Genomic DNA, 13,508 nt, shown 5'->3' with positions numbered 1-13,508 from the left:
TTCACTTCTCCAAAATTACCTTCCCACTTGCTCCCTATGAAAGGCCCTTTCAAGGATTGGGTCGCTCTTCCCCTTTAGGGGTGATGCAGCTTGCTGTAGCCAAAGGATGCACCCAGTACATACTGTGATGCCCTTTGCTGCTTCCTTTCCTTTGAGAAGTGAGATATGCTTCTCTTTTGTGATGGGAAACCCTTTCTGGTGGCTCAAGAGAAAAATCTTTCTGTATTTTTTCATAAGCTGCCTCATTTAGAGTTGAATCTCTTACACTTGTGATTTAAAGAGAGGTCTCTGAAAAGAACAGTTATCTCCTGCAGAGACTGTTGATGTAGGACAGTGGTTTCTGGGACTGCCAGGCTAGAGTTATCTTGATCCCATTCCACTAGCTTTAAGAATTCGTCATTGCATTTGATGGAAAAATAAACCTATTCCTGGCAACTGCAGAGCTGTTGCTAGCGGATCTGTAGAAATCTTTAGTCTCTGACAAGAAAAGGTTATCAGAGTGGTATCTGAAGTGTTATCTAGAGCTGATGGATTATTTTTTCCCCACGTGGCTCTGGAGTCACTGCTTGTATGAAGGACTCTGAAGTCAGCACGCTGGTAATTGTGTGGGAGTGCTGCTTTGAGTCACCTATGTTGTAGGTGAACTTCTACGCTATCAGCGAGTGTTCAGCAGTAGCCAAAAGCTATTGAATTGTACAGTTTATATGTATATTTACTTCTTCCTTTTCTTGCCCTCTTAGTAATAATCCTGTGACCGTGCTCCGCTGAGGCTCTGTAGTTGAGTAGCAATTAGAGTACCGCTGCGTGTGCTCACCCCTGTGTATTCCCGCTGAGCACTATGATGGGGAGGAGACTGCGAACACCTATTCTTATGTATTTTAAAAAAACAAAAACGTTTATGTGTTGAAGTGATAAAGTGCCTGTTCATCTGGTATGAATGTTTATGCAGGCTGCTTGCTTTGAAGAATTCGGTCTTGCTGACTGCATGGCTTTAGAGTTAGTTTATGGGTTGAAGCCAACAGTGGCGAGATGCTGTGACTTGGGTGGTGATTAGAGCATCCTGCCATGGCTTTAATAAAACAGGCTTTTATGTGAGCTGGACAGGATGCAACCCTGTGTTGTTCTAAGGGACTGCAGCAACTTTGGCCTGGTGAAATTGCCTTCTCTGCCTTTGGTGAGACCATTTTATGGTTATATACAGAATATAGTTTTTCAGCCAATGATTGGTTAAAAGTTTCTGTTTTGTTTTAATTGTGTAGGACACCTGATGATCTCTCCAGGCAAATTGTGGCCCTGCAGCAAAGAGAGATTGTGCTGAAAGAGCAGAACTCTACCGTCACGAACAGGTAAGTGATACTAACAGTGTCTTGCTACCAGCATCCACCGCTGTATTAAAGCATATGTAAAGAAGACAGACTGCAGCCTGAGAGGATGGCTTTTTAGATTTCCCTGATGCTCCATGGAGCCTTCTATGCTATCTGTGTGTTTCCCACGTTGATGAAGAGTTTTTTTGCTTACTTAAATCCTTGCAGGAAGAAAAAGATGAAGAACTGTGGGAGGATGCGATGAAGAGTTTATCCAGCTCTATTTTATGAGCTAAAGTGTTTGCAAGGGGAAGTAAGCTGCTTTCCCAGACCGTCTCATCTGGAAAGGGAATGCCATAGTAAAATGCGCAAAGTAGTCATCTGGGTACGGGAAGGGAGTAAGAGTCTTGAGAGCTGTGATTTGACTACCTAGAGGACCAGTTTATATAGATGGTGGTGGAAAAGTATGTTTGCAGTTTTGGTGGAAAAGTACTGCTACTCATTGTGAGGAGCAGTCTGTGTGTAGAGTCAGATATGTATTTGAAACTAGAGGGTGTTTAAGCCTTTGTCCTGATGTGGGAGTGAATATCTAGTAGGGGAAACGAATTTCTCTGCCAGGGCTTAACTTTCCAGACTGCATTGGTTACACATAGCATTTCTTAACATGCTTCCATGGCATGCCGGAAAGCACTTCTCATCCTCGGTGCACATATTCTTGCTTCTCACGCTGTTTTCTTTCCTCACATTAGGAACCCGTGTCTATTCTTGTTAAAAAACAGTACTTCTGTCTTTCAAAAAGGCTCTCGGACTGTTTGCATTGCCAAGGTGTTAGCTGACTTCTCAAAGCAAGAGAAGTGTGGAGAATTTCAACCTGTGGTGTAAAGACGTTGACTGTACAGCAGTCAAATACTGTGTAATTGAGCATTGAACAAGCACTCTGTTTGTCTTGGGCTGCATTTGCTAACGTGTCTCCTGAGATACGTGGGAGATTTTGGTTCAAGAGATGATCGTGTTCTGGGCTCCGCCTTAGTGGTGATGGGCAGGATTCAAGCTGGGTGTTAAAAGCTTTGTGTGGGCTGCTGCTGTTAATGAAACTGTTTAGTCAGTTGTAAAATTGTTAGCCAAGTGTAAATTCCCATGAGTGCAGCCGGCCAAATGGTTTTGTGGGTTTTGCTAGGAAGTTTAAAAGGCAGGAGGGCTGGAATATCATCAATATAAAGAAGACATTTCATATATTAAAAATAAACCAAGCAAACCCTCAAACCCACAATTGATCAAATGATCAAATAAAAGAACAATGGTAATGTTTGAGTTATTGATTTTTTTTTTTTTCCAGGCTGCTTCTCTCAGCCTGTCAGAGAAATGCTTTTCTAAATTTATTACTGGCCAGGGGGAATCATCTATTGAAAAAGCAGCCTTTTGGTAGTGCCTATTCATGCTGGATGTAATTGTGCCAATTTAGTTTAAAAGTAAAAACATGATTAAGATTACTCTTTGATTTCAAGTGAAATGGGCTGTAAAGCTGCTTAAATTAAAATTCTAACATTTTCTTGATGCAATGCTGTGTGTCATTTCCAAAACTGATAATTTTGGCTTTCTTCTGTCACATACCTTATTCTGTCTTAAAATGCAGCAATAAGATACATTTTTAAAAACCTTTCATTACAGATGATTTGAAAGTTCCCAGGAGAAGGTCTTGAGTCTTTCGAAATAAAACCTTGTTAAGGAAGCAAATCTAATTTTCTCTTTTCCCTGAATGACATCCAGATTTAGCTGATGGTCTTCGCTTTTATTTGTTTCATAATTGTGTTCAGAGTGGTCTGTGCATTACAGTAACTTAATATGTGATCATGACTCCCTCTAGTGATTGAGCCCAGCACTTATTCAGCTTTCTGTTGTGGTTTTTTTTTTTCCAGCTACCAGTTCTTTTGCTTTTAGTTGAAATGTCTTCAGTACTGATAGTGCTATGTTTGGTTTCTAGAGTTGGTGGCTCTGTGTGTATAGAGCAACCTGCAGTAGAAAAACGAAAGAATTTTTGCCTCGCTTTGATTAATTTTCTACATTAAAATTAATTAGGCTTAAGCAAAACATCATCAGAAGTTGGCATTTGAACTTATTTTTTGGCAATGAAGTGGAGAATCACAGGTAGCCCTGGCTTACCTGTTGCTACAGTGCAAAATTCAGTTTAGTAGGAATGTGGTGTTAGAGATGGTGATATGACCCTCTTCCGTAAACGGCTGATATTGAGCCTTTGTGCTGTGAATGTACGTTTGGTTGTCACTGAGCTGTTAAACACAGGCAGAAGAGTGCCTGGAAGGGTTTTTTGCAAGCTGGTTATTCTTTCTCTCAATCTTTACGCTGCAGTCGTCTTACTGTTTTTTATTCCCAGTGATGGTACCTTTCCCGCATTGTTTAGCGCCTGTGATAGACACTTGCCAGCTACTATTTGTCTCACAACCTGACAAATAGTCCCCAGTTTCTTTTTGATAAGAGGAGATGCTTGGTAGCGAAGCAGGAGTTAATCGTTAATGTAGCGGAATATGAGCAGGACTTGACTTCAGAAAACAAACCAGGCATGGAAAAGGTACCACAAGGGAACAATTCGCTGTGTAAGGTCCCATCCATTTCTGTAAAAACTGGAGACAGATCTAGTTCAACTGCTTCTCAGTGTCCCTTAGATGATCTAGAATGGAGAGTTATGGTATACAAACACAGTGGTAACAAGGTTTTCCAAATAGCATATGGTTTCACTAAACAGACTACATTTATTTTTGTCTCATTCTCCCATTCTTGAACTGCTTTCCATTTATTACTGTGTGTGTATATATATATTTATTTATTTATTTATTTTTTTTAGAGCCAGCATTTCTGTTACTAAAAAGGCAATAGAGGTCATCGCACCACAAAAAGGCCCCATCACTACAAATCATCCTTTGCATTGATATTCCCCCTGCTTCTGGCTCGGGGATCTGAAGCACAGTCTGTGTTTTGTGTACCCTGTGCAATTGCCGGTGTCTCAAGGCCTCCCAGAGATCAAATGATGATGCATATCACATTTGCTGTAGCACTCAGATTGGATGTTTTTAGACACAGAACCACAGGACTGAATTTCCTGAACAGTGGGTTTAAATCAATTTCTTTTAACAGTGATTATTTACATGTTTGAGTTGTATAGACTTCCTTGGAGCTGGCTATTTTTGCTAGGGAGGAAAACCTTTCTGCAGTGCCGGCGCGGGAACAGAGGAGAGGGTCACTCTTGCCCTGAACACATAACCAGCCGCTCACTTCTCTTCACAACTGCAGATCGCTGAGTAACGTCGCTGAAAGTGCCATTAATAGCACGTGATGGAGTGTGTAGCTACAAGTTGTGTAAATAGAGTAAATTATACTTTCAGCAGTAACAGCAGGAAGTATGGTGGAGCCCTGTAACTGCAGAACAAAGAGAACAATCCAAAGGTTTAAAGGCTCAAAAGAAGATTGCTTAGGGCCGCTTTGATAGCATGAAATGTACCAGCGTTGTTTAGGAAAAGGTAATGAAGGAAAGGTGTTTTATTAGTGGGTCAGTTTAACCATGCAGCCATCATTAGTTTATGTGCATTTTTCCCCCAGAGTGTGAATTCTATAGGCGTGGGATGTTGAACTGTACCTTTTCAGGAAGAGTTGATAGTTGTAGCTTGGAATACATTAAGTCGGCCAAGCTGTTTATAAGCTTTTGTCTTACAGAAAAATGATGTAGTCATTACACTATGTTTTTTTTTTTTTAAGTGAGAAAAGCTGCATACTTATTTTTCCAGCACCCTATCTGCATATTTGATATCTCTGGAGAGATTTCTTAAGACAATCCTGGCAAAGCATTCTAGAATTTGAAATGTAGGGGAAAACTTCCCTTCTTATCAGTGTTGTCCTCTGCCACTGCTTACAGTTTGGTCTTTGCTTCAGTTCTGAAAGGCAGGCTATGAAAATATATTTTTTTTGGTTATTTGTTGTCCCTCCTAAAGTGATTATTTCTTTTCTACTTTTGCTCTTGTTGTCTAAGTGTAATATTGACTGTGGACCATTGAGGTATCTTGTAGAAAGTCAGATACAAGGAAACGCACAGCTGGAGTTAGTACTGAGAAGGATGAAGGACACAAAAAAACCCAGAAGGGGAGTAAATCTTTGGTTCAGGTGTTGGGATCCTGGAGCTCATGGCTTATTCTCATCGCCTACTGTCAGAAACGCAGCCATGTGTTTTGACGTATAGTTTCATATGTGAAAAGGGATATATAGAATAATGTTTTCCTTCTCCAAGTGCTCAGAGAGTTCTGTTACGAGACATGGTTGTTTACCACCTTTATTCATATAAATCATGTAAAGCTGATTTACCCAAACAACCTGCTGTCTGTGTTGCCACTTAGAAATTAAATAAAAAACTAAACCATTGAAGGTTGGGGAATGTAGATTGCAAACTGAACAGAAAATGCTTTTGAGTTTGGCAGCACGGATTTTTTTAAATAAATAAAACAATGAATGAGTGATGATAAGCTCAAAACCATCCATCTCTAAGTGCTGTTAGCTCAGAAGTGTGTTGTAAATCTATTGCCCATCTTCTCTTTTCCTTGGATGTCCCAAGGAGTGGCAGTCACAAATATAAATAGAGCCCGTCAGACTTCTTCCCCTAATCTTCTGGAAAGTTGGACAGAAGTTTAATTACAGTGAAATGTCTTTTATCTGACAGAGAGAGAAGTGCTAACTTTTTGATAGGCTTTATGAGTTATTTTGTGATCAAAAGAAGCACTTAATGTCTAATATAGGACAAGGTAGGATTTTTTTTTTTTGCTCTTATTCATCTATATGGCACATTGTGCCTTGATTTATGTGTGGAGCTGTGTGTGTACCTAATACCAGACAAATGTTTATTCACAGCGCTTCAGGGCAATATTAACTGCTGTCAGGTTCTGCATTCATTTATAGAGTAATATTACGAAGAAATGACTAGTAGGTATTGCTTTTTCTTTTCTGCAAAATGGATCTTTCATGCATTTTTATACCAGTAGGTAGTTGATAGTGTCCCATTAAGTGACCAAGCTACTCTCTCCAAATAAACATATTCAGCTAGTAAGCTTCTAGAGCAACATCTGGTTATTCATGACTCTAATTTGGTAGATACAAAGCTTTTCCAATTTTTTTCTGTCATATGGTTAATCCCTATCGGAAAATGGGAAGGCAAAAAATAATTTAGTCAAGACATTGACTTCTGCTTCCAATTCTAAAAACATGGGATTTTGCCCAGACCTTTGCTTTTCATGATTGTGCCATTTTTAGTCTGATTTCCTGAGGAAGTGAGGCTTATTACTGTGCTTTGTGTGTGTATGTAGATGAGATTGTGCCTACCCTACACTTTTGAACTCGCTAGTTGTGTTCTGTCACGTTTGGCAGATGGTAGAGGTCTTCAAAATGATAAATTCCAGTGAGCTGAAGGAAAACAGGTTTCCAGCTCCATGAGAGACATCCTGTTGGTGCAACTGGAGGTCGTGCCCTATTAGACATCAGAGCCCCGCAAGACCCTCTTAAATGTCACATCAGCAGCAAGGCTGCTCTTGGACATCATTCCTCCTTGGCCACCGCTTCCTCAGCCTTGAGGCTGGCGGTGAGTGAGCACTATTCTGATACCACAGGGATATCGCAGGCCATAATTTCTGCTATACCAAGTTCTCCCAAGGCCCGTGGCATTTGTTAGTACTGTGGTACTCTTGGTATCATTTTCACGCTGTTGGTATGAAAAATGGAAGTCTACTTGAGTCAATATTCACCTTTGGAGAGAGAAATCCATAGGAAACCAGGCAACTTTGGTTTTTGAAGCTTATGGAACTTGTCTCTTTTTCTGTTTAAAAGAAAATATATAGAAAAAGCCTAAAGAACAGCCTCCAGGGGACAGACACAGCTGTAATTGTACTATCTCTTCTGCCTGGAGCTCTGTGTAAACTGCACAGTGCAAAACCAGTGAAAACATTAGTTTCTTACCTTATATTTGACTGTGCTTCTTGGAGAACATTCAAGGAGAATCTGTGGAATGCCTCTGATGCTAATGATTAAAAAAAGTTGTAGAAGCTATTTAACACTGTTCTTAAATTTTTCTTGTTCCAGGGTTGTGACTGACCCTTGTTCCTACTGGCATCCCTGATGTTTATGTGTCGTCTTATTGCTAGAATAAACAATAGCTTTCATTTGTTGGTGTTCCTCAGGAGATACTGATTCAGCATTCCCTTGGGTGTCCAGGCAGCAGTGTGTATTATTAACCAGAAAAATGTGTAAAAATAATCGGTTAATTTGATAGGAAACATAGACTGTTCTTGCTGCTGTGTTGTACAGCACACACTCCATGTTTCAACCATGGAGCTGCATTGTAAAAGTTATGGAAGAGAAGTCTGTCTGGCATTTCTTCTATACATGGCTCACATCTGTACTAAAAATCTTTCACTTCTGTGAAACTAAAATTCCTAAAAATTCCAGATGAAACAGATGTATGTTAACACAGGTCTAGAGTTCTTGGGAACTAGAATGAATATTTAGAATTATTGAAGTAGTTTGAAGTCAAAACTTATTATCTATTTTCAGTATTTGTATTCTTTCCTTTTTAGCAAAGAGATGCCATGATGAAATTAATGATTTACGTGAGGCTGGTGAGCCAAAGGAAGAATGCCCCACATCCATATTAATTTGTGATGTGAATACAGAGGGAAAAATTATAATCTCAGCTACGCAGTAGGCAGCAGTACAAAAATATTCTACTTTGAAAACAGTATTATGTAAAATCTTGAATTCAGCCTGTTGCCAAGCTTTGTATAGAGCTGTGGGAATTGTAGTGACTTAAGATTTCCAGTGCGTAGGGATTTGTCTCTTATTGCCTCTGCAATGTGGCAGTAAGCCTTGAAAAATCTTATGAATTGGAAAAGAGGAGGGCCTTTCAGTTGGGTAATGTCTTTTGAATCAGTCTTGAAGTCAGAGGGATGGTCCCATGGATAAGGCAGAAGAATGTGGCCTAAGAAGTCTGGACTTAGTGTCTGGAGAAGCTTTGTGTTTGCTCAGGGTGTGCTGAGTCACTCAATACAGGGACCTGAGTTTCTCGTCTTCTCATATACACATCCAAAAGACCTCATGAATGAAAACAAACACCTCTGCTCCACAGATGCTGTCTAGTCTGCAACTAATTATTTTTAAGGCAAATAAAATACATTAATTCCTATAAATCCGTACCTGTTAAGATGTTTTTATTCCCTTCTCCCCCAAAAGCATGATACATGTTTATTTCTTCTCATATAATACCTTAAAAATATAGCACCGACCATGGTTCTTGAACTGTTCCTTTGAAGTGTTTTATAAGTCTACAACAGTCAAACAAGGTTGTATATAACTGTTTTGTCTCGTAATTTGTAATGCTAGAACTGCCTTATAGCTTTCCTGAGCAGTCATGAGAAGCCAGAGCAAGACTGGTGGTAGAATGCAGAATGAATTTCTGTCTATTTCTGCCATTATAACAGGGGTATTAAAGACTGTGATTTTTTTTCTCAAGTATTTTAGGGTACAGCGCTCTGGGGAGAGTGGGGACAGCCAGAATACACACAGGCATTTTACCAAGGTAAACCTGAATTCTGTAGGATTTTGTAACTGCTGTGAAGTAGTGTCAGTTCAAATACTGCTCAGAGTAGGGTTACGTCTGAAAAATAGATTGTCTTGGCTGGGATGTCTCAGTCAGTTGATCGTATCTGCTTGTAAACTTTGTCCAGCTCTCTGGCTAATCGCTTGTTTAACAATTCCTCAGCGGAATCATGTCAACTCTGCTGCATGACTTCTTCAGCCAGCTATTATTGGTATTTTCATTATGTATTTTCATTTTAATGTTCTCTGCGTCTGCTTGTATGCACACGTGAATGTGTAGCCTATGGTGCAATAGTAAATGGAGGACATACTGTATGTGTATATATAGCTGTATATATGGTACATATGGGACTGTACATATATAGCTGTATATAGGGGGGGCATTTTTAGTTATAAATATTTCCCTAATGTCAAAGTTTTATCATTTATACAAAAGACATACTGCTTGAAAAGTTTAATGAAAAATAAAAAGTAAGCTGCCTTGTCTTTTTTAGCTGTGTAAGGCAGAAAAACTTGTCATAAATTGCAGTCACCCCACCCCCCCCAAAAAAAAAGCAGCTTTCTTTTGCTGCTCTGAAAGTTAAATGACTAATGTGCATAATTTATTTGAGCATCTGTGCTAAAAACTTGCATACCAAGTTTTAGTTCAATGTGATCAACAATGGCGAAAATTAGGATTTATCATGGAAATGCTGACGGATGTGAACATGTGTAGGCTAAACCGGTGCCTGACAAACCTTCTTATTGTGCAATGCTAATGGTGAAACAGTTTTTTTTTTTTTTCTGCTGTAATTGCATTCCCCCCCCCCCCCCCCCCGACTGCTTAATTTTCTCCTTTTCAAATTTAGTGGGTTTTAGTTGCACTTCCTATTTGGATTCCTGCTTTTTCTAGAGTCTGCAGAAAACCTCCGAAGATGCCTTGTGATGTTTCTAAGGGTAAGATTCCCCGCACTTTGGGGATGGCGATGGGAGGATGAGGATGGTGATGGCATCCCGCCGTGGAGCTGCCGCTCTGCAGTACCGTGCTGGGAACGGAAGATGGTGCCGGCAGCCTTGGGAGCTTCTCTGCCTTCCCTCCCCTCCTCCTCCACCTCTTCTGTCTCGCACAGCCGGGGTGCTGTCACCGGGATTATAAATTCTGGAGCCAATTAGCTAAAAAACGTTGCAAGTGAAAGGAAAGAAAGGAAAAGCTGCCGAATATGTTGATGCGAATGTGCCTGTCTCAGAAACCCTTCCCATGGAGAGCTGGGATGTCGCTTTTCGCTACAGCTTTGGTGCAGCTTTCGGGGAAACATCAGATGCTTTTGAGGCACCTGGTTGAGGGAGGAGTGGTAGTTTTGGAGGAGACAAGACCAGGGAAACAGGGCAAGGCCTTCTTAGGAAATTGTGCTAATAATAGAAGGTTTTCTGATAAATTTTGGAAAGATCCTGAGGGTGTGTTTGTGCCTTGACGGTGTTTCTTCCTCTCTTCGTCCTTGTCTACAAGATTTCTTGTTGAAGCAAATTTCTGATTTTTTTTTTTTTTAAATTCTCAAAGTCAGACTGATTGCTTAGTTCTTGCAGGGGCATCACGGAGGAGAAACCTGTTTCTAGTCCTCTCTCTGTCCCTCTTTTCGGACAGGAGTGGGTGTGTTTTCTGGCAGTATCAGTGCAGCCGTGCTCTGTTGCTTAGAAGAAATTCTGACAGTTTCTCAGTGCAGTCATTCTTTCGCAGGAACATGTCACTCCTCGGGAAAGGTGGTGGGGAGAGCTGGAGGTGGGTTCAGGAGGAGTGATTGGCAACTGGTCCAGTTATTTTGTTGCCGATGACTTTGGGTATTTTTTTTTTACTGCAGCCACAGGAGGGAAAACTGGTAGGATCTGACATTCCGGGGCCCTTTGGGGGCTGGATGCTTGGTCAGAAGGCTCAGGCATTGTACTCTGTTAGAGTTCAGAACACTGTTCTAGCAAAATGTAATTTCCTTTCTGTCATATTTTATGTATGGACTGTTTTTACATATTTTCAATTTTTAAAACAATGTTCACATATTCATAAGTTTTAAAATACGTTCTCGCTGTTAAGAGATGGAAATCGGTTAAAAAAACCCCCAAAACCAAAACACACACAAAAAATCCCAACAAACAACCCACAACAAAACCCCCTGGCTTTCCTTGTATTCAAGCAACAAAAATCAAATTCTTATGAGTGAAGTAACTACTGAAGAAGCTTTCTCTTTCTTGGCCAGAAAAAGCTTTTGAAATATTTATGGAAATAAACCAAAATGTGTCTCTTTCTGGCTGTACAAATATGGGATTATCAGATCTAGCCCATGGCAGTTGCAGTACGTGGAGTCCAAGGTATCTACTCCTAATAAAAGAGAGTGTATGCTTTAAGAAAATGCTGTGAGGTTTTTGTTTTTTTTTTTATTTTTAATGGGACTCACATTATCTGTGAATTAACCTAATGAAAAAAATCCTTCTTCTCGCACCTTGCGTTGGAGGTAAAAATTGTCCCCAAGGCAATGCATTGATTGACTCTTGGAAACCAAATGTGTTATTCATGTTGATGCATCTTTATCTACTTAGAGAGCAAGGCTGAAGTCACTTGGTAGCCCTTTCCCTTGCAGCTGGGAGTGTGGAGCAGCGCTGCTCACATCCCCTCCAGTTGAGAGAACCGGAATCCTGTGCCACCAAGGAAATAATTGCAACACAGGTTGTCTGGCTGTGTCCCACTCCCAGTTTATTGAGTGAACTCGCTCATCTGGGTCTTATGGCTTGGTTTTCATTCTCCAGATCTTGCAGTGGTGTAAGAATCGGAGCTTGTTGAAGTCAGAGTGCATTTTGATCATTCACAGAAGAATCAGCAAAGCAGGGTTTGTAGGGAGAAGTAATACCTTTTATTAGCCCAACTGATAGGATTAGAAGACAGACATGCGTTTGGGCACACAGCCAATACTCAGATCTGATATAGAAGCAAAAGCCTTCAAGCTAAATGCAGGTTGAGAACAATTGCTCTGAGTTTAACTTTATTAATCAATTAGACAATTTGAGAGAGAAGGTTGTGGGCACGTGCGGAACAGGGGGAGGTATCAGACAGAAGAGATGAAAGGGCTGTTAGCATCTGTGAGAGACAGAGACTCGGCCTGAATCGTTCTGCTGCATGACCAGAGCTTGGGTACTTAAGAGTAACAGTTAGTAGTATGAACTTCCTCCGTACAGAAGGAGCTTGGAAGCAGATATACTGTGTGTGTCATGTTTTTGCTGGAGCCATATACCAGTAAATAGACACAATAAATATGTTTCACTGACTTAGCACTGGTGTGTCAGGCTTGCAGTTAAGGGGCTAGAACTTCAAGTTTTATATTAACCCCAAATATTATTTTCTATACTGTCAATAAAATCATGTTATCGTATTGTTTGACTTATCTCCTCTGGGCACTCAGCTGCAGCAGCAAGTCTGAACCTGCCATTACAATGACTGTTGAATGAGTTTTGCTTCACTTGTCCGAATGTGTTCTAGGATGAAGCACGTTTCTTGAGACGTGGCATTTCTGCCTCTTGTACTTGTGAGTACTGTGGGCTCTGCTGATGCTGGGAGAGACCAGCTCTGCCTACCCAGTGGCGTGTTGGTGTTCGTGGCAAAATCTGTTGTCAATTTTGAGTAACCATTTGGACTTCATAGGACAGCATGATGTGCCTTGTTTCTTTTTTTTTTTTTAAAAAAAAAAACCAACAAAAAACTCTGTCCTTTTTCATAGAAGTGCATCTGCTGCTGTGTTAGTCAGCATCATTATGTGTAGCGTAGTGCGCAGCCATGGGTGGTAAGTCTCTAACTCGCTGATTTGAGGGTAAGGTAGTATCTTTTAACAGTGTGTTTGTCAGAATTTTTTCTTTCCTGATTACATTCAAAAAGGAAAAAAAATGCTGATAATAGGAACTGTGATTATAAAAAAAACAAGTAACAGTAAGATAACTTGGGGCAAAGTGGTTCCTAAAAATACTTGATGTTTTTAAGCTAATTACATTTTATATTGCCAAAGACGTGTTGGAAACGTTTCATTTGCATGGATTGCAGATGTCTCCAAAGAAATGCCTTTATGCAGAGAGCAAATGCATTCCAGTCGTCTCCTCAACCCCAGAATGCAGGTCTGCTGTCTGTAGAACGTGCCCTTTTTTAGAAGAACTTCGTAACATGCTTGTTCTGAACTGCAGGGAGAGCTTTGCCCGGTGGAGAAGAGGAGCACCCAGGCTGTGCCATCTGACAAGGCTGCTACTTGAACGTGGGGGTTCTGTGTATAAACAGCGACACGGGGACATTCTTGAACTGACAGAGGAAGTATTCATTAATACTTAAAGACAGAGGAAACTTGAAATTCATTCCGCCTCCCTTGGGAAATTTGTGGCTCAGTGGCAAACTAGTGAATGATGAAATAGGGACCTTGTTTCAAATGTACCTGCCAAGTATAAGGCAGAAATTCCTCAGCTTTTGCAAGCCTTTAATTTGGATTTTTTTAATTTTGTCTTGAAGTAGTTACTTCACCTCTTCCCTGAATTAACGCTGAAGGTCTTGAACTGAATATAGGAGAG

At 40.5% G+C, this 13,508-nt stretch overlaps 1 protein-coding gene across 4 annotated transcripts in view; it reads left to right on the top strand.

The window, feature by feature from the left end:
* MAD1L1 (mitotic arrest deficient 1 like 1) overlaps window positions 1-13,508 on the top strand; it is a 369,255-nt gene that overhangs the window by 38,562 nt on the left and 317,185 nt on the right. For all 4 annotated transcript variants that reach the window (XR_008468072.1, XM_054212045.1, XM_054212046.1 and 1 more), the window contains exon 10: window positions 1,260-1,346. Coding sequence is in view for 3 of the 4 variants with exons in the window: in XM_054212045.1 (XP_054068020.1) it covers window positions 1,260-1,346 (87 nt within the window). In the remaining variant the exon portion in view is untranslated. The remainder of the gene's footprint in view (window positions 1-1,259; window positions 1,347-13,508) is intronic.

The sequence above is a fragment of the Rissa tridactyla genome, chromosome 8 (assembly GCF_028500815.1).
Source record: "Rissa tridactyla isolate bRisTri1 chromosome 8, bRisTri1.patW.cur.20221130, whole genome shotgun sequence".
NCBI classification, from domain to species: domain Eukaryota; kingdom Metazoa; phylum Chordata; class Aves; order Charadriiformes; family Laridae; genus Rissa; species Rissa tridactyla.
Note: the sequence above shows the minus strand (reverse complement) of the source record. Positions and strands in the feature narration are given on the sequence as shown.